We start from the raw sequence: 21,054 nt of genomic DNA on the forward strand, positions 1-21,054 counted from the left end.
CGTATTCTTCCATGCCCCAAGTAACCCCGAATAATAAATGTGTGTGCGGTGGTAATTGTTTGCTGAAAACAGTCAATACGCTGGCAGCAACTTCAAAATAAGAATCTGTCACCAAAAAAAAAACAAAAAAATAAAAAAATGGAAGCAACATATAATAGATATAAGTTGATGACGTCAGTTTGTAGTTTTGAGTACTATTCTGGGTCAGCTGCAGTCTGTAATATCTTCAACTATCAATCACTGTTAAAGAGCTCTGTAAAGAATACCCATTCCTTCCCACACCATGTTTTCTAGGTCGACCAATAAATACAGAGGAAAGCCTTATCAGATACTCATACACGTCAGGCAACAGACATAGGCACAGATTCCAACATAAGTGCAGACTCACACAACAGACAGATTACTAGCTAGTCAGTAGCCACAAACTACAAACGGATGGATGGTACTGAGAGAGAAGTAGAGAATTCAAGAGGAAGTGACTTTGTTTTTACTCCTAAGATTATCTTTAATGTGTATAAGTACCAGAAGTTAATGATTACTTTTGTGTAATTTGAACAGATTCTAAGTAACTTAGGCTTTATTAAAAATCAGTTAAGATTGGGACAATACTGTAGATAGGATACAGTTGCTTGCAGAAGTGCAGGAGTATCGTTTTAAAACAAGAACTATAAGGTAATTTCTATACCCACATGAACTAGAGTCCTCAGGCACATAATTGTACAACCATTTCAGAGCGCAAAGGACCAAACAGTAGGATGAAGTAGACAGTCATATAAAATATTTGATACTCTCTAGGTTTTGAAGTTACTCCCAATGGTCTTCCTCATGCTTCTCACTCATCTCACTCAGTCCCACTGGCAACAAATGACTCCACTCACTTCACAAAGAAAGAAACCATCAGGTCTGAATTCTTATCTATCCTCCATTCTTCCCACATGTATCTGTTCTCTCATTTTCCTTCTGCCTGGCAGAGAATCAGTACTGCTCTTGTCAGAAATTAATACACTCATCTGCCCTCGGAAACATGACTGACTCTCCTGTCTCCTCAGGGACTTGATCTTTCCATCAGTTAATAAAAAATGTAGACAATTTTATGAACTAGTCATTAACTTATGCAATTCTCTGATTACTTCTCTGATGATATAAAAGTGGTTTACACAGTAGTAGCACCAAATATACTTATGTCATGCAATGACCTAGCTGTGGCAAGAATGCTCACTGCTGTCATGTCCATTTCCTGCATTTCACCTTCAGCTCCTTCAGTTTACTTCCTGTCTGATGATTCACTGAGACCACTCTAACCTTTGTGGCTGCCAAACTCTCCAGCACTGGGGCACTTACTACAAGTTTCTTTGTTTTCATTTCCGTTCTTCTGCCTTATATCTACACTCCTCTGATTTCCTACCTTCTCTACATGTGTTCCAAATACATTACCAAAGCTGTTATAATATACCGTCTTGGTAAATTTCAACTAGAATCCTGGATACAAATATCAATTACATACTTCTACTATTGCCAGAATGTATAGCTCGTCAGGCCCATAAAACTCAGCTCCAAGAGATTCTCCACATGAATTTCCCAAAGGCTTACGCGGCACACCCACAGGCAAGCCTGAGCTTTGGGAGCCTCCTCCCTGCACTCTGCTGTCTACTACCACACTGTAAGCAGCTCAAGTTGGGGTGTGGAAATCGTTCTACAGGGTTCTTCTTTCATGTCAACTCTTCAGATTTACTATACACCCCTTTACATTTCTCCCTGCTCAGGTAAGGCCTTATCATCTTTGTCTGGAGTATCATAGTTCGCCCTCCTGAGTCCTAACCACTGTTTAGGTTCATTTGCCTCACGGCCATATAATCTATTCAACAGAAAAACTCCTTAATGTTACATGTGCATAAACCGTGGTGAGGTGGCAGAAGGTGATTTAATTATGAGTTATGACCCTAACAATTAATAATTAGTAATAAGGACATATTTCCTAAGCTGGAATAAGAAAAAATTAAGGATTTCTGTCCCACAGATTTATATTTACACTCAAGAGTAATGCAATTATTCTTTCAAGCTTTAACCTATTACTCAGCTTCATATTATTAGTGTATACACTAATTATTATTTAATAATTGTGCATTGTTAGTCCTTCTTAAACACTCCCACTCCCTAGTGACTAAGCATTCAAATATATGAGCCTATAGGGCCATACACCACAAATGTATAAATAAATACTTAATTTTAAAATAATTATATGTATCTTACTTATTATAGCTTAAGTAATACATGTTTACCATGTTTCTCCAGATACAACATGCTTTTTCCAGTTTTACCATATAAACTGAACAAATTTAAAGGCAAAAGAAATTTCTCAATTGATCTTTATCTTACCAGTTTTTTAACACTAAAGCTTTAAGCTAATGCCTCAAAAGTGAGGTCACTCCAGATGGACCAACTTCAAGAGTTCAGATTTTCTGCCACACAATAGTACCATCACGATTGCTGAAGTGGGCAGAACCAATACTCAGAGACAGAGCAGACTCGGTGGCTCTCAAAGAGGACTGTGCAAAGGCCACAAAGGACAGCAGACATGGACGAGGGGGCTTCCTTTAGGTGACATGACCACAACGAGCAAAACAATATCTAGTCTGAAGCAGGATGCATGCTTATCTTTCTTTATAATTATAAATACTATCTTTTACTCCCTTTGAATAACCATTTTGTCAAACATCTTTAAAAACCTTCACTTCTTAAAACACAGACAACCATTTATTATTCCCTTGTAGTCAAAAAGAAAATCTAAATGCCTAACAATATAGAATGAAGGATAGGTTCAGAATTTATGACTTAATTATGATGTTCAAGCTTTGATATAAATAAGAGTGTAATTAGTGCTGAAGGACAACATGATCAAATGCATCCAGCTCTTAGAATTAACTCTGAGCTTAAGAAACATTCAGGTACACATCTTAAACAAGAGAATTCAGAGGGTCCGCTACTCCTCCTATGTTACCTCATATAAAAATTCAGCAATGCACTACCTGAACTACTATCAACACTCCACGGAGCTCTACTTACTTTACATTCTTCATTTTGGTAAAGGCAATTCCTTAGGAGCTGCATGGTAATGCTTAGGTCTTTGATAAAGCCGTCCTCCTGCACAGACAAAAGAAGATGAAAAACAGGAATGCAGTGCTTTATGGAAAGAGTAACCCCCTCCTTTACGATCACAGTACACTGCAGTTGTGTGTGATCATGCCCAACCACCGACACTTTATAAAAACTGACAAGGTTCGGTGACCATATCTCAAGAAGTGTGTGCACCACAAAAAAGCTATTTCTGTTCCATCAAGCATGGAGGAAATCAGATATATAATAGCCTCCATGTTTCATCCCAATAAAGCAAGGCAAGTATGGACTGGTTTTCCATCACATCAGGTACTGGCTCACTGTCCCAATGATGAAGCAGCACTTTTGGCTAGGCATGAAAATAAGAAGCAGGAAAAGAAGCTGTTAAACACGGATCCTGTTACCACATATCAGTTAAACTATTAAAAGTTTTGTCTTTCCTTTTAAAGATTTGTTTAACCTTACTTTTAAATTATATATATATACACATACACATACACACACACACGAGTCTATGTGTGGGTATATTCATTTGAGTGTAGTGCATCCAAAGATCAGAAGAGGACACTGGATCCTCTGGAACTAAACTCAAGTCCTCTGAAAGAGTGGTATGTATTCTTAAACACTGAGCCATCTCTATACTTCCTTCTTGATTTCTTAATAGTTTTTACAGAAAAACTATTCTGCACACTGATTTCCAGACTGGCTGCGTCAACAACAGTGAATGAGTGCTTTCCTTTCCTCACATTGATGTCAGCATTTGCTGTCATATGCTTTTCTGTATGTTTGGTTTTTTTTTTTTATCATTTTTTGAGACCTCTGTTTTGTTTTGAGAACTTTATCAACAAATATTACATCTACATAGCTACTTTCTCTCTCTTTCTTATTGTATTATGTATATTAGTTTAATATATTATATTCTACATAATAAGTAGAATACATATTTTTAGATTTAAATATTATACATACATTCATTTTCTGGAAAAAGGTAGTCTAAATGTTACTGGTCACAATTATTGCTAGTCACGGGTAATATATAGCCACTATGTTATAGTGTTTATATTAAAGTATAATTTATATATTCAGTCAAGCAATTCAATGCTAGAACAAACATCTGGGAATCATGGAAGGAGATTACCTCATCAATCGCAGGATTCTATGACCATGTCGTTACAGTGTTTATTCGTGACATAATAAATTTGAAATGTACAAACTGTGCCTGACATATAAACATAAAATAAATTATAGTTGTTACAGATTTCATTCCCTACAAAGCTTACTTTTATTCAAATACTCCATTGTATAAAATATTTTTGCAATATATCATGTAAATATACATATTTTAATTGTGCATAACAAGAAAGAATAAGATGTAAGTCTCACTTAAAGATTTTCAAGTGAGAATTAATCTCAGAAACTAAACTGCCTCTACCTATGTTCTAAGTCAGACATTGATTTCTACCTTGTGCTCACTGTAAGCAGGAGAGTAATGGAGACAGGATTACTTTATCCATGCACCCTTACACAAGAATTCAGAGACTGAAGTCACCTTTTTTTTCAGCGCTGCTTTCCCAGGCCTCAGCAAGTCCAGGTTCAGCTGTGCATTGATGTGTCTCATCTGCTCCATGCAGTTCTCGATGAGATCAGCTGAGAGAAAAAACCTGCGATAGTCAGGAGCCATTCCATCTCTGAAGGGGTTAAGGTTAACAATCAAGTCAATGGGTGCCTGTACAAATCCAATCTGCGGGAGAATAATGACTAAAAGGGGGGAACGAGCACAATACTAAGGCCACTCGTTTTTATTTTTGTGAGAGTTTCAGATCTACTTTATATTTTGCAGCCTGCATGCTTCATCTTATCTTAGCAGCAAGTCATTAGTTGGACGGATGGGTTATGTGTTCCTATTACTTTCTTTTACCTCTCAGATCCCTAATCCCTGATGTCCAGAAGAGAAACCATCACCCTGAAGTGTGAAAATCTATATAAAAATACTATCCATTGGATATTATTATCTTTATTGTACCATAAAAACTATGTTTGTGTGTATTAGAGACATAAAACGTGGATGCATACACTAACAATGCACAATTATTAAATATTAATTAGTGTATACACTAATAATATGAAGCTGAGTAATAGGTTAAAGCTTGAAATTTCTTTATATATAGCCTCTAGAGTAACATTACATGTAAATAGAAACACACAATCTATAAGTATCATCTTTATTTTATTGATTAACTGATTTTTCAGTACTGGGGGTTAAACTCAAAGGTCCTGTGCTTCCTAGGCACTGTATTCCCAGCATACTCTATTTTAATTGAAAAGCAATAAATGTGGGGCTGGAGAAAGGGCTGGGTAGAACCTGAATTCAGTTCCCAGCACTCACGCCAGGCAGCTCACATCACCCTGGACCTCCAGCAACAAGGGATCCAATACCCTTTTCTGTCCTCCATAAGCAACTGCACCCACATGAACGCACTCACACACAAACAGAAATACATATACATACTTAAAAATAAAACAAATTTTAGAGACAATAAAAAAGTAAATCAATGATTGCTGAATTGCTAAAAACTTTTTAAATGTCATTGAGATTTTACTATAATTTCTTTACATTTTTAGTTCAAAGAAAATTAAAAACAAGCAGCAGGAAATACAACTGTCAAGATGCCATAGAAACAACTGATGCTGAAGATCACCTCTCAAAGCATGCTTCTGTGCTCTTCTGCTGACCGCCAGAAGTGACATCAGTGCATTTGCGGCAACTCTTTTCAGGACATCTTTGGGAGATTTTCCTTCATAGCACTGCAGAGAATATAGACAACACAGGAGTAAAAGGGGCAATACAGAGGGAGAGGAAGTAGAAGGAATAATTAACACTGTTTGAAAATGGTATAGGAAATCATATTATTTTATGTTTATGTGAATTATATATAACATGCATGCATATACATACATACATACACACACACATACACACACACAGTTAAATGACGTTATGACACTTGGGGTCGTAATACTCTACCCCAAGAACCATAGACTCCCTAGTGAAAACCCTAGTATCAAGCACAAGAAATACCTCAGGAGTTGGTTGGTTAGGGGAGTCCAAAAGATACCTAACACAACATAGACTGCTGCTGTTGTCCTTCATTGCTCCCCAGAATTTGAAGGGAAGGCCCATTGTACTGTGGACACAGGACTTGGAGGGAATGAGATGGGACTGACCTGGAAGTCTCCTCCCAAAGGACTTTCTATCGTTGCCTCCCAAGGTGCTATGCAAGCTGCTAAGGGAGAAAAGTATCTATAGTTCTATCTACCTGTTAACACCAAGAAACACAACATTGTCTGGGTTAGAAAAAATCCACAGTGGTTCAGTAGTGGCACCTTTATCTTGGGGGGCAGCCAACTTTGTCTAATTGGACTTAAGAACACCAAAAGGAGGAAATTCAAGCCTGATACTGTAAACCTAGCCAATAACCTGTGGATAGAGAGGTCATACACTCAAGATAAGGACCTTCTTGTTGCCATTTTCCCAAACTAATATATTGTAACTGTATTCTAAATGCTTATCCTCATACCTTCAAATAAGTGTAGCTTTCACCCATATTAAAGAAGTTTCAGTTTTGCAACAAGTGGAAAATTACTACTGGTCAAAATGCACTAAAAAAGAGACCACGAGAAATCAGCAGAGAGAACGACCATGTGAATTACATCTAAGTGATGTGCAAGTCTTTCATACATAATTCTAGCACTTTTTCATTTTTTAGGGAGGTAATAAAATCATAAAATGGTATTAAAAGGCACTACCCATCTCTGAGTCAAAGTCTCATCTGTCTTATGCTGGCCTTGAACTCACTTTATGAACCAACCCCATTTATGACCTTGAACTCTTGCTTCTCTTGCCTCTCCCTACTGAATGCCCAATCACAGCTGTGTGTTATCATAGCCAGTATATGTAGTTTTAGAGATGGAACCCAGAGAATTATGCATGCTTATGTAAGCATTCTACCAACCAAACTACACTTATGGCACACTAGCCCTTATCCCCCAGGCCTGTGATGTCAGATACTCAAATGGCTGAGACAGGAAGATCATAGTTTCAAGGTTAGCCTATACAGGGTGAATTCAAGGCCAGCCTGAGCAACTTAGAATTTGTTTCAAAATAAAAGGTAAAATAAGGAGCTAACGATACAGCTTTATGATAGAATGTTTGACTAACATGTAAGATGTTCTGGATTTAATCTCCAGTGAAACACATACACACACACACACACACACACACACACACACACACACACACACACACACAGGGGGGTGGGCCATTACAGAGTAATAGTCTTAATTGTAAAAAAAAATACAGGTTTGCGTGAGATAATTCTTAAAGTCTTATTTATACTTGCTAATCTATTTATAGCTTTGTAATGTATTGTTTATCTAATCAAAAAATAAACATTGATTGGCTGAAAAATTTTTAAATGATGACTACTAAACGTGAATTCCTTTAAAGATACAAAAAGTTGCTGGGCGGTGGTGGCGCACGCCTTTAATCCCAGCACTTGGGAGGCAGAGGCAGGCGGATCTCTGGGAGTTCGAGGCCAGCCTGGACTACAAGAGCTAGTTCCAAGCTAGTTCCAAGACAGGAACCGAAAGCTACGGAGAAACCCTGTCTCGAAAATCAAAAAAAAAAAAAAAAAAAAAAAATGATACAAAAAGTCCAGAAAACAAACAACCAAAAGAATCAAGGACTCACACACCTGAAGAATTGCTTCATTAAGTCGCTCTGAAGCTTTAAGACTTTCCTGAGTTCCATCAAGAAGTAAAGCCACTGTTGGGGCCTGGCACGTATTTGTTCTGTCCTTGTCCTGGAGACGCCTCTTTTCTTCCTCCGCCAAGAGGACAGACAGGAACTGGAGGGTGGCAATACTCAGGGCAGGGCACCTGACTGACAACCCGACACATATGCACAATGCATCTAAAGGGAGAATGATTTCTGATGTAAATGTTTGAAAACGTCTTCAAATTTATGGAGGGAATTAATCGGATTTGTTTTAGTAGTTACATTTATATCATTCTTATTTTTAATGCTATAAATAATTAAAATTATTAAATTAGTTAATACTAATTCTAAAATAATTATTATAAAATAATTCTTATTTTTAAAGTTATCAATAGCATATATACAAGAAAAAAACAGTTTTAAAGTCAATATTAAGGCAACATTGAGAGTTGAGAAATCTATTTTATTTTTCACTATATGTGTTTTTCAGTATATAAACATAGGGACAATGTGTGGATGACTACTTTGAGCTAACATTTAAAGTTCCTAGAATTTTTAAGTTCTGAATTTTATTTCAGTACTAAGAAAATGTTAGCCAGAATTTGGAGGTATGGCTGAGGTATAGTTCAGCACTTGTCTAGCATGTACGTGGCCCATACAGAAGCCTATATTTTATATGTTTCCTAAAAATGCATTTTACAAATGTTAGACATAAATATGTATGTAAAGTCTTGCTATGTTAAAGTTTATGAGACTATAAAAACACCAAAGTTTACTTACATAAAAAGTCACTTGCTTATTTTAATGAGAAACAAAATATAAAAAAACCTAAGTTTTGATATTTCTATACTATAAAAAATAGTTTGAGAAAGAAAATATTTTAGAATTTCTTGTGTTGTGTATGAGAGTCCATGTATGTACATTTTAACACAGAATGCAGATAGCAAAAAAAGGAACAACTTTTGTGGGATCAAAAATAAATCTTTCTAATTGTTTTATGAACATTATAAAAATGTGTATGTTATAACATGGATCTAATCTACATGGGAAGTAGAAAAAAACAAGATCTCGGGGCTGGAGAGATGGCTCAGAGGTTAAGAGCATTGCCTGCTCTTTCAAAGATCCTGAGTTCAATTCCCAGCAACTGCATGGTGGCTCACAACCATCTGTAATGAGGTGCCCTCTTCTGGCCTGCAGGCATACACACAGATAGAATATTGTATACATAACAAATAAATATAAAAAAACAATCAATGCAGAAAAAAACAAGATCTCCTGAGTAAACTGGGAGCTTGGGACCCATGGGAGAGGGTAGAAGAGGACGAAAATGGAAAGGAGGGGAGCAGAGAAAAATGTATAGCTCAATACAATCAATAAATTTTTTTTTTAAATTAAAATGTGTATGTTAACACACATTTTCATGAAACCACAGACTGCTCTTACTTGGTTTTTGGCATACTGAGATTTATTGCAATTTTTCAAATCTATATTTTGGGGAAAAGGAGGCTCATGCGGAGTATTGCAAATTCTCAAGTACCCTGTAATTCTTTCCTAAGCCATGCCATAACTATTTGGAAAATTTACACATTTAACTAGGAATAAAGTTTACCAATTTTTATTATATGAAAGACCCCTAACATGCAAGGATCTTCTTACCAATCACTGCCTCCCAGTGCTTGGCAAGAGCTGAGGTAATAAGAGGAAGGGAAACAGCACCAGCTTTCCTCAGGAGTGTGGCCAGAAGGTCGAATAAGTGTGTCCATGTGCGGTGAAAAGCCAGCACTAACTGTGCATCTGGAAAATTTGGCAGAAACACTTTGAGTAATTAACAAGAGAATGCCCCAGAAATACACAACTGACCACTAATACTTTATTGCATACATGAATTACACACTTCATAAAGAAAACCAGTAATTGCCCAATGGCAGACTACACTAACTACAAGAGTGACCTGCGTGCCAGCTCAACTGCCCCAGACTCCAGACTCAGTTCCCAAGGCCCATACCACATCCACACCTCGCCCCTACCTCAACACCCCCACCCCGGTGGACTCCAGCTGCGCAGGTGCAGGCCACACCAGTAAGAACAGGTGAATGGCCTCCCTGCCAGTGCAACTACCCCACTCCCTGGATTCCGTTCCCAAGGCCCATTCCAGCACTCAAGAAAGGCAATAATCACTATTGTCCCAGTGAGAATTTCTGTTGCTGTGATAAAACACTATGACCAGAAGCAACTTGGGAAAGAATGGGTTTATTTCAACCAATAGTGACACATCACCAGCCATCGCTAAGGACAGTCAGGACAGGAAGTCAAACAGGCAGGAACTGATGCAGAGAACACGGAGGAGTGCTGCTTACTGGTTTAATCCTCAAGGCTTGCTCAGCCTGCTTCTTTACAGCGCCCAGGACTGCCTGTACGTGAATGTCCACAATGAGCTGGGGCCTCCACAGCAACCATCAACCAAGAAAATGCACCATAGACCTGCCCATAGACCAATCTGATGGTGGTATTCGCTCAGTCAAGGTTTCTCTTCCCATATGAGTCTACCCTGAGTCAAGATGGCATAAAAACTAGCCTACAAAATTATCAAATTACTACAGTTAACTTTTTTCTACTGCTTCTTAAAGGTATGTTCCTCTACCCTTTTACAAAGTCACAAGCCATCCGTTCATTAAAATATGCTCAACAACAATCAGAAAGTGTGAAACAGTAAAGATAAGGCACAATTTCAGAACTGCACAGTAGACACAGTAAAACCTGAGAACGGTTTCTTCTGTGAAACAAACTTTCCTCTGATTTTCTCTATTCCCTCTAGCAGCTCTGTGCAGAGATGAAAAGAAAAGCACAATGTGCTAAGGTCAAGGCAGAAGAGAAAGAAAACTTTCTTTGAAGAGCCAAGCAGAGAATTATCCTACAAAGAAAACACTACAAACTGGGCTGAGCACCGCTGCCTGTGTGGACCCCAGGCTAGAGAGGTTAACCTTCCACAGCGAGGACGCTGTCTGTGTAAATGCAAGTTGGACAGCAGTGGTTGTCTCTGGACTCTCTCCAGTTGTACCTTCGCAGTTCTGTCACCTTTTGTCAAACTTCACTCAAGTAAGCTGCAAACAGGCGTTCCTCAGCACCAACCCTTGAGAGGCGCTTGAGAGAGCTACTTTAAGGACTCGGGTCACAACCTGTCCCAGTGCTCCTCAACATCCTGTCACTAAACTCTCTAAGCGGTAGTTTAGATGCTTGCTCATTGCTAATCTCATAAAAATTTAATTCCAAAGACATGCTGTGTACTGATATACTAAGGTACTATACACTTATTTGTAGTAACTCTTAAATAATAAAAGTCTAATCTTTTTATTCATTAAAGGCTAAAGAATGATAAAATATTTAAATTGGAAATAAATTTAAAATGTTATTAACATTTAATTTTATTACAATACTTACTGAATATTTTAATTGTACATGTTTATGTATAAGGTATTGAATTAAATATTTGTATTAAGAAATACTATAAATATCTAACATACCTGTATATATTAGAAATATAGCCAAAGTTTAATAAAAATCATTCAAAACTTAGTTTCTAAGAAAACAATTTAAAAATGCTTTCCCTAAGATAAATTTTTAATAAACATTTACACTTTTGCAAGATGTAAGGAAAAAACCTAGCTGCTAAATGTACCTTCCTATATCACCAACGATTCTGACTTGCAGTACTTTCTGGAACTAATCATAAGTTTAAATACTTCTTTATAATAAAATTTATAGGAGGAACAATAAAAAAATATTTACAAGACCACAAGAGCAGTCACACCACCTTTGCCAGGTGCACCAGATCAAGTGACTCATCATCTTCATCACAGTTTTGTGGCACTGATGTTGCAACGCTTTTCCCCATCTTCATGAACTCAGTATCAATACTGGTCAAGTAATGGCCACAAAAACCAACACGAAAAAGTACTAAAAAAAAGAATTTATGAGGTATAACTGGACTCTGCTAGACTACAGATAATTGTAATATTTACCTCACCCCTTCTCACAAGAATCAATTTCATCACTGTTGAGCTTACAGTCTAACCTACCAAGCTTAATTAAATTATTGCTACCATTAAGAGAATTTCTATTAACATGGATATAAATGATGCTGAGGACTGGAATTGCTCAGGATCACGACATCTTTCACATCTCAAAGGCAAAGCAAATTGTGTGACTTCAAAGGATGAACTAAGAATGAATTGAAGTCAGGCTTGATGGTGTATGTCTGTAATTCCAGATTAACTGAGAGGCTGAAGCAAAGTGATTTCAAGTTCAAGGGCAGCCCGTGCTACAGAGCTAGGTCAACCCCGGAGTGAACAACATACCAAGTCACTATCTCAAGATAAAAAATTTAAAATAGGTTGGAGAGGTAACTGAGTGATAAACTGCTTGCCTAGTTTGTACTAGGCACTAACTTTAAATCTATGGGATATGGGGAGAAATGGGTGAATGAATGAACAGAAAGGCAAGTAAAGTGATCAGTTACATTATTAAAAATGATTTATATTTAAAAACCAAACATAGTCATATATGATCCCATATACTTGATAACTATCACTGATAAATATAGACACATATCTGTCTATAAAATTCAGGGTTTGACACATACAATCACCATGCTATTCATTAAATCCTATACTTTGTTTCAATTTTCCCTACTACTAAGCATTATATTTAGCTTTCAACAAAATGTAGGTCTCAATATTTTAAGGTCTTAGAAAATGTTCATCTTATATGCTAAACTGACTTATACCTGTATCTGTAATTTGGCCTTAGCCAAAAATATAAAAATATTACTCAAAGTTCACTGCAGACTGTAGCATATGTTTCAGCTAGCAGACAGAGGAGATTTTTGGTCCATTTTTTAAGCTACTCATCTGCCCTAAGTTGTTTCTGGAGCTACTTAAGATTGTTCTAATTATAAAACACACCTTCAAAACCTCCAAAAAAAAAAAAAAAAAAACAGGGGTGGGGTGGGGTGGGGAGATGGTTTCATCTGGAGAAAAATAAGATTTGCTCCCTCAATATTGTTCACTTCTCATCTAAACTGTAAAAATAAAACTTAGCTAAAGTTCCTGTTGCTGAAGATACCATGTACTTTGGACACAGGAACCAGAGGACCAGAGCTGGATCTGACCTGAAAGACTCTTCTCTGAGGACACATTTCATGGTAACCGAAGGTCCCATCCCAGCTTTCAAAGTAGGGAAACAACCAATAACCCTAACTAGTTAAGATGCCTATGAACTACAACAATGATTAGCATGGCAGTACCACCACCTATACCTTAGTAGTAACCAACAGCTCTCTACTGAATTTTCTCCACAAGAAGGAAATCATGCCTACTACTATAACCCTAGCCAACTATTCACGGCTAGTGAAGTCATGGATCTTGTAGAAAAACCTACAATTGCCAATTTACTAAAACAGCACAATCCCTAACTACATCCTGATATTTGGCCTTATACTCACAGATAAGTATAGGTCTCACCCCTCTGGGGTGGGGGTGGGGGGAGTCTCATTTGCAACAGATAGAAATCATTACAGAAAACCACACTTGATAAAAATATAGAGATTGTGTGGAGTCCACTCCCAACTAATACATCTATCTACCATACAACACCTTCCCCTAAGGTTCAGGGATCACTGCAGAAGAACAGGGCAGAAAGACTGTAAAAGCCGGAGGAACAAAAAGTTCACTCTAAGATTTTATCTCCTAGAATGTCAGAGAAGCTGCAGCCATGGAGTCTCATCAACATGACTGCCTAAACAAGACCTGAAGGATAAGACCAACAGACATGCTAGAATGGAATAGGAAAATCTCATGGGGCCTCAACCCCAGACAAAGAACTAACTTCAAGTAAGGAATACTGACAGTGGGAGAGTCTTCCTCAGGAAGAACCTCCAAATTGATTATCCAATACCAAGTGGTCTATCCTGAAATCATATACAGCTAAGTCCAATCATACGAACTGAGCAGGTCGTGTGTGTTGGGGGAATATGGGGTGGGAGGATAACAACTGAAGAAACAGAGATCATAAATTTGAGAGACAGTAGAAGACAGAGACATGGGAAGGGCTGAAGAGAAGGAAAAAATGATGTGATTACATTTTAATTTTTAGAACATTAAAAAAACTTACCTAATACATCTTTGGTACACACAATGAGAACTCGGATGACATTAGTGATAAGAGGTTTCAAGAGCTCATCCTGTGTCACAAGGTTAGGATCTACCAACAGACAGGACTGCAAAAGCTGGGACAAAGAGGATAGGAATTCCAAGAGAAAGGAAGCCTATTTGCAAAAAGACAAAGAATATAATAAATAAGCAGATCTCATGAAAAGCCTATCTCAGTCGCATCATGGTGTCTACTTTTCTATGTGTTGTAAGAAATCATTTCTTTATAAAATATACAATAAAGCACTAAAAAAGCACTCAGCATAAATTATGTACTATATACTTAATATGCAGCAGGCAAAGCATAGCTTCCAATATTAGGAGCATGGTCAGTAATGGTCACACTAGGACTATCAATTATACCACAAGTAAATAAAGCAATATTTTCAAAGCCGATTTCTGTATTCCATTTAAAGAAAGTCTTTATATTTTAAAAATAGGTAACTTGTAGAACCAATATCATAGAAGAAGCATAGAGGATATTTAAAGTCAAAGTAAACTAGTTTGTAAGGAAAAATCTGATTAAGAAAATATTACTCAAAGTGCGTAAGAATAGAAGAAAATACATCTACTCTAATAGCCCAGCTAATGTTATCAATAAAATTTATTTTTGCTTTTAGTTATATATAACTATAAATACATATAATATAAATATAAAAACAATATTCTCAAATGTGAGAGAAAAAAATTAAATTTCCATGATTAACAATAGAACTATTTCTGGAATTTTCCCAATGCTAATACTGTAAGTAGTACCTGGTAAATCCCCTTTTAAAACTTCCTCTGAGAGACAGCAGTTAAAGAACAGCAGGCGTACATCCTTAAAGGAGAATTTTATAGAGCTACCCAAGGCCAGTTTCTATGTATAAAAGCACAGTCTTTTCATTCATCTTAGTTTGATGCTGTGAGACTGTAATAGGAGTTGGGTACTGGTCTCCATTTGTGGAGGTGTCCATGTCCCCACGGTATACAGTCTCAGACACTTAAAAACACTCAAAAACTTAAAAAGTTCTCTTACTTCTTCCATGAGGATATTCCTTTATAGAATATGCTAGCTTCTTTTGTATTATATAAAAGTACATGTTCCTTTATCCTTTAGGAATTCCTTCTACAAATTTTGAAATTTAATTTGCTTATTTCTGTAACACTTTTGTTGTTCTTTTATATTGTTGGAAACAGGGTCTAACGCAGTCTGTCTGAGCTGGCCTAGCACTCACTATGTACTTGAGAGGTCTTGAACTTCTGATCTTCCTACCTCTATTTCCCAAGTGTTGGGATTATAGGCAAGTACCACAAGACTGCTCTGTGAAGTGTTTGTGATCTCTTCATCTTCTGCCATATTAAAGTTACAGAAAGTCTAATCTCTGGGTACTGGAAATACTATTATAAATAAGCCAGTGAGAAACATGAGAGAAAAAAACCTAACTATTTTGTAAATTAACCATTTAAGATTAAATATTAATATAGCTAATATACTATCTTTTCCTATTTATAATATTCTTAGAAACAAACAATGCAACAACGAAACCTACCAATCACACACACCAACACTGTCACCTCACTATCAGCTTTCTGTACCTGGCTCTGCCTCAGACGTCCATAGCCCAGGTCTCTTGCTCTATTTTATTTTATTTTATTTTGACCATTGTGTACCAACTACTCCTCTTGTGTAGCACCCCTTTGTCCAACGAATGTCCCTCTTTTTTTCACACCATTTGTTACTATCTGGTCCCAAACTTCACATCTGTATGTGCTCCTATCTGTCTCTTGCTCCTAGATTCCTTATGGGCACAGATGTTTGCTTTGTATCAACAGCAGCAACTAGAATAGAATCTGGTAAATGTTAGAGAGTTTCCTGGATTCCTGTACAAACAACAATGTACAGACATTAATCCATACAAGGCGGGCAGCAAAGTGGATCAGATCAGAGTGTCCTCTGGAACCAACATGCATGGCCAACTCTTCTTGCTCTGCTCAGTACTTGTGGGAGATTCCTCAACTTCCACCATTTCCTTTGTAACATTACAGCACTGACAATTGCTCCTGTGGTTTCTTGTGCATATATTTACTCATACAAGGACCCATCAATGTTTGTTTCTGCTATCATGGTACTAAACTGTACATTCAAGACACAACTACAGGCCAGGTCCTGCCCTCATTGCTGACTGTGCTTTCTAGTCTCATTTTCCCCTCACAGATACAGCTTCAGCAATTCTGGATTGCTTGCTGTTTTTTGGACAGACCAGCCAGACTCTGGTGCCAGAGGCCTTGTTCTGCCGATAGAACTTTTTATCATGTCAGGTCACACATATGATTGGGAAGATTTCCCCTGGACACTAAGTATGGGCCTCTGCCTCAATATCTGGTGCTGTCCCTTGCTTTATATTTTCTTCTGAATGCTTGTTATCCTTAAATATACATGGGTTTGTTATGTATTTTCCTAATATAAAGAGAAAAATTTTTAATGACTTAAGAGAAATTTTAAACCAGAGAAGGCATTCAGTTAAGACTTTTCAATTGTACAAACAAAAGAGTAAAGAGAACATGTATCTTATGAATAAGCTAATTCAATAAAAATACTATACTAAAAAAAACCATGTGCCTCAAAAATGGCATGCAGAATATTTCCAAGACACTCTAGAGGCTTTCTGTGTTCAGAGTGCAACACAAAAGACACTTCAGTTTCCACTTCTCACCCCTTACCAACACGAAACAAATGGCATGTTATATTTTGGTCATTAAATAAAAATTCTAGCAGTAGCAACTATATTGGAAATTGTTAAACATATTTTACATAAAGAACTTAGGCAAGAACCCGAAATTTAGTGAATAGCTGTGAATAAAAAATTAAAATTTATTTTTGTCACCTTGTGAAAATATAGGCTTTCAGTTTTTTGTTTGTTTTGTTGAGAATAAGGTCTTGCTACATAGCGCTGGCTAGGCTGGAAGTCACAGTAGATCATGCTCATCTCCAACTCACATAGATCCACCTACCTCTGCCTCCCATGTGCTGGGAGGTTTACCTAGACTGTAGTGATGCACACCTTTAATCCCAGCACTCAAAAGGCAGAGGTAGGTAGATCTATTTGAGTTTGAGGCCAGCCTGGTCTATAGAGTGAGTCCAAGACAGCCAGGACAACACACAGAAACCCTGTCTTGTGAGGTGGCGGGAGGGGCAGGGAGCATGTTTCAACCTAGGTGAAAATAACAAATACCAGAGATAGCCTAAAATAATAGGAGTAAGTGGTCTATACCAGTGCCCCTTTATACAGTAGTGCTCCAAGAAACTTTACTAATCATTTATAATTCATTAATGATGGAGTTAGAAAAAGTGCCCACTGTTCTTTCCTCCCCCAGTTTCTCTATTAAATTTTTAAGTAACCTTATTCAAAAACTATCTAGTATCACGCATATACTGAGAGATTCCCATCCTTTTCTTAAGGTTGGCTCTCCTTAGAATTTGCTGTTTGGCCCACAAGGCAAAGAAATCCATGATACAGAAGACAGGTTGATCCAAGGTACTTACCTGAGCTTGAATATGTTCAACAGCAGATGATAAAGCCAGCGGGGTCTTGAGTTCCTGGACACACATCTCTATGACAGAGGCATCCACAGTACTGTCAATGATAAGGAATACCCCATAGATAGATAGTTACTATGCTTCTTATTAAAGACAAAACATCACAATGTGAAGTTTCAATATAAACCTGAATATAAATAAAAAGAAAAGACATTTACAAGAAAACAAAATATTTAAGGTTTCCCAAAGTATTTAAGAAGACAGGAAAATATTGTGCTAAGTAAGTGTGAAAAAGAGAAAATTTTACAAAGTGAAACGGCCGTAGTCAGTATCAGTAGTCAATAGGAAACCAGACTAGAGGGACTGCATCCATCATGCTGTCCTGTAAGCAGCCTGCAGAGGGTGAGCTCGACTGCTAATCGACGTGAGTGGGCCTAGCCCACTGTGGGAGGCACTAGCCCTGGGCAAGTGGACCTGATGGTGTAAGGCACCAGGTGCCTGCTCAGCTTAGCTCAGCTGCTCTTAATAATGACGATAATGATGACCTGTAACTTCTAAACCCAATCATAAGCCCTTTTCTCCTCTGAGTTGCTTTTGATCAATGTTTCATTATAGCAACAGGAAACCTAGGACAGACACAAAGAATCATTTTTTCAGTTGTTTCTTCACATCTCAGAAAAAGAGAAGGTAGCATGATTTAATAAAAAGAAGACAGACATTTCTAACAGCACTGCTCTAGAGTAAAAGGAGAGAACTGAAGAGAAATGGACATATGCACGTGGATAAAGAAGGTGGACAAGACGGGCTAGAGCAGCCGGATGTTAGGAGGGGAGAAGTCACACTCACTAAACGCAAGTATTTGGATACTGACTTCCCTCACACTCATCCCTTTCAGCAGAGGCCAGCTACAACCCTCTAGAGGATAAAGCATGTTCAATACTGCAACACAGTGCAAGGAATGAACTAAAAACTTAGATAAACCTGAACATAACAGCCAAGGCTGTGCCACTATAATGAAAACATCATCAGACATTCATTAATATTAGGTAAATGAAAAATTCAACGAATCAAGTCACCATTTCCTTAAATTCCACCAGAATGCTTCTGATTAGTTTAGTTTCCCATAACAAAATACATCCAAATGAAATTCAGCAGTATTTTCAACCTGGGAACATAATTCTGATATGAGTGCTAGAGATAGGAATCTTCAAACTCCTTCACATCCAGTAAAAAATAGCCAAGGAGATTATACTACATCCCTTGTCTGTGCTATAAGATTTAGAACCACTTCAATTTTTTTTAACTAAAAAAAATCTTTTTGATCTAAGCAATCAAGTTAAGAAGCCAATACAAGTTTATTAATAGAACAGAGGGAGGAAATAACAACAGCAACTGTGAAGACAACAGTAACAGAACAAAAGCCTGGAACTTACTTGATATAAGAACAAAAGAGAATATACTGCCAAACACATACGGTCACGTGTTTATTTATCTCTACTCCCATTTATGTCTTACCTACAAAGAAACTCTATGAGATGGGCTTGTTGAAAGGCATTTGCAGCATCCCTTGGAATAACTGCCAAGAGGTTGTCTAGAAGGCTGCAGATTGCCGACAGAAGAGATGGAGTAACAAACGTATACTGCTTGTGCAGGGGAGCAGAGAGCGAGGAGTCACAGGGTCGCACTGGTCTGGGTTCACACTGACCTGTTATTTAAAAAAAAAAAAGTGTAAAAATTATTCAATTTACCTGGTGGTTATTAATAAAATTTAACTCCTCATAACACAGGAAAGTTTGTAAAGATATAGAGGTGGATGACTGGTTAATTCTCATAACTGCATGGTAAAGTTTAACCTTGAGGCTAGGGAGATTGCTTCTATTCCCAACCTTCAACCCCCGAGTGTACAGGTGCACACACAGAAGCACCCAACGTGCAAGAGCCAAGGTTAGAATAAAATCATTTTCTCCCCGCTGAGATTCTAGGTACCAGAATGTTCCCAACTTCCAAACACTTCACAGGATCCATTTAACACCTTTAGTCATTTAATATTTCATTTACATACACCACAGAAAAACCCCTTTCATTGTCCATTGTCTATCTGCTCATTGGCTCAGTCTTAAGTTTAAGAATGCTAATTGCAAAAGGTAACCTAGCATCATGACTTGAAGGGTTGCCACAGTTTTCTTTGCCATTAAGTCTGAGGGTGAAAGTCTATGAAAGGAGAGACCAACATGTTTGTATCCCACATTAGTTTCTCGTTTTGTGAGTTTAAGTTTCCTTTTCTTTCTCTTTGTAGCATACAAAAGATAAAATACGGTTATTAAAACTAACTAAGCTAAGAAGTATATGCAAGAGAGTGACTATGTCTACCATAGTCCCTTTTACCTTGTACTTACCCTCATGTACTTCCTCCCTAACAAACCAGTCACACTGATAAACTTCCTGCCTAATTTTATTACAAATGAGGATATACATGTATTTTTTAATTTCCCTTTTATTATTTTATTGCTTGCAGGTACATGTTTGTTTCCTCTATGTCTATACTTGTGCACAGTATGCATGCCTGGTGTCTGCAGATGCCAGAGGAGGGTGCCAGAACCCATGGAACTTGAGTTACAGATGATAGTGAACTCCTACTTGGGTGCTGGAAATCAAATCCAGGTCCTGTGGAAGAGCAACCAGAACTCTTAAAACCCTGAGCTGACTGTCAAAAAAGTAGAGTTCTATAAATACTATATACTTTAAGTATATATTTTTAGTGGTTTTTGTGTGATGTATGTGTGAGAATGCCCAAGTATACATATGTGGAGGTCAAAAACAAAATTGGGTGTTCCGCTTTATATGTTCATATTTTCTCTCTGTCTCTCTCTCTGTGTGTCTCTCTCTGTCTCTGTCTCTCTCTCTTTCTCTGAACCTGAACTTCAACAATGTAACCAGACTGGCTGCTCCCTGAACTCCAGCTTACTCACCCGTTTCTGTCCCCGCACTGGCATGAAAAGCACATGTCGCCACAGCCAATATTCGCAAGGGAGCGAGAGGACTGCACAGCAAGCACTTTGCCCACTGAACCATCTCCCTAACCCAGTGGATGCTTTTGTTACTTACCAATATTTGGGGAGGGAGGGACAACAATTTACTGTATACCAATTTTAAGATACCTCATTTTTAAAAAGCAGAATAGTTCATTACATGGATATTAATCTGAAGCCAGCCCCTGCTTATGGGAATCTAGGTATCTGATATATTTTCTAATTGCAAACAATATTTCATTAAATAATCATGTACATATGTATTTTAATACTTTTAGAAATTCCTATTTGTAAGATAAATAAATTTATAGATTCATGAGATATTGCCAAGTTCCCTCCAAAAATGTTATACTAATTGCATTCCCTCTTAAAATTTATAAAAGTGTTGTTTTCCATAGCCTGGCCAAG

The 21,054-nt window shown here is 37.4% G+C and overlaps 1 protein-coding gene across 1 annotated transcript in view; it reads right to left on the minus strand.

Moving 5' to 3' along the window:
- Positions 1-21,054, minus strand: part of Rttn (rotatin) — a 134,740-nt gene that overhangs the window by 12,667 nt on the left and 101,019 nt on the right. Inside the window, exons 36-43 of the mRNA XM_041640834.1 lie at positions 19,133-19,322; positions 17,624-17,714; positions 14,060-14,213; positions 9,548-9,685; positions 7,869-8,086; positions 5,814-5,919; positions 4,664-4,761; positions 3,064-3,141 (exon numbers count right to left, since the gene is read on the minus strand). Of these exons, the coding sequence (XP_041496768.1) occupies positions 3,064-3,141; positions 4,664-4,761; positions 5,814-5,919; positions 7,869-8,086; positions 9,548-9,685; positions 14,060-14,213; positions 17,624-17,714; positions 19,133-19,322 (1,073 nt within the window). The remainder of the gene's footprint in view (positions 1-3,063; positions 3,142-4,663; positions 4,762-5,813; positions 5,920-7,868; positions 8,087-9,547; positions 9,686-14,059; positions 14,214-17,623; positions 17,715-19,132; positions 19,323-21,054) is intronic.

This window comes from Microtus oregoni, unplaced genomic scaffold (assembly GCF_018167655.1).
Source record: "Microtus oregoni isolate MIOR12 unplaced genomic scaffold, Mior012 000065F_ref0000479, whole genome shotgun sequence".
Lineage (NCBI taxonomy): Eukaryota > Metazoa > Chordata > Mammalia > Rodentia > Cricetidae > Microtus > Microtus oregoni.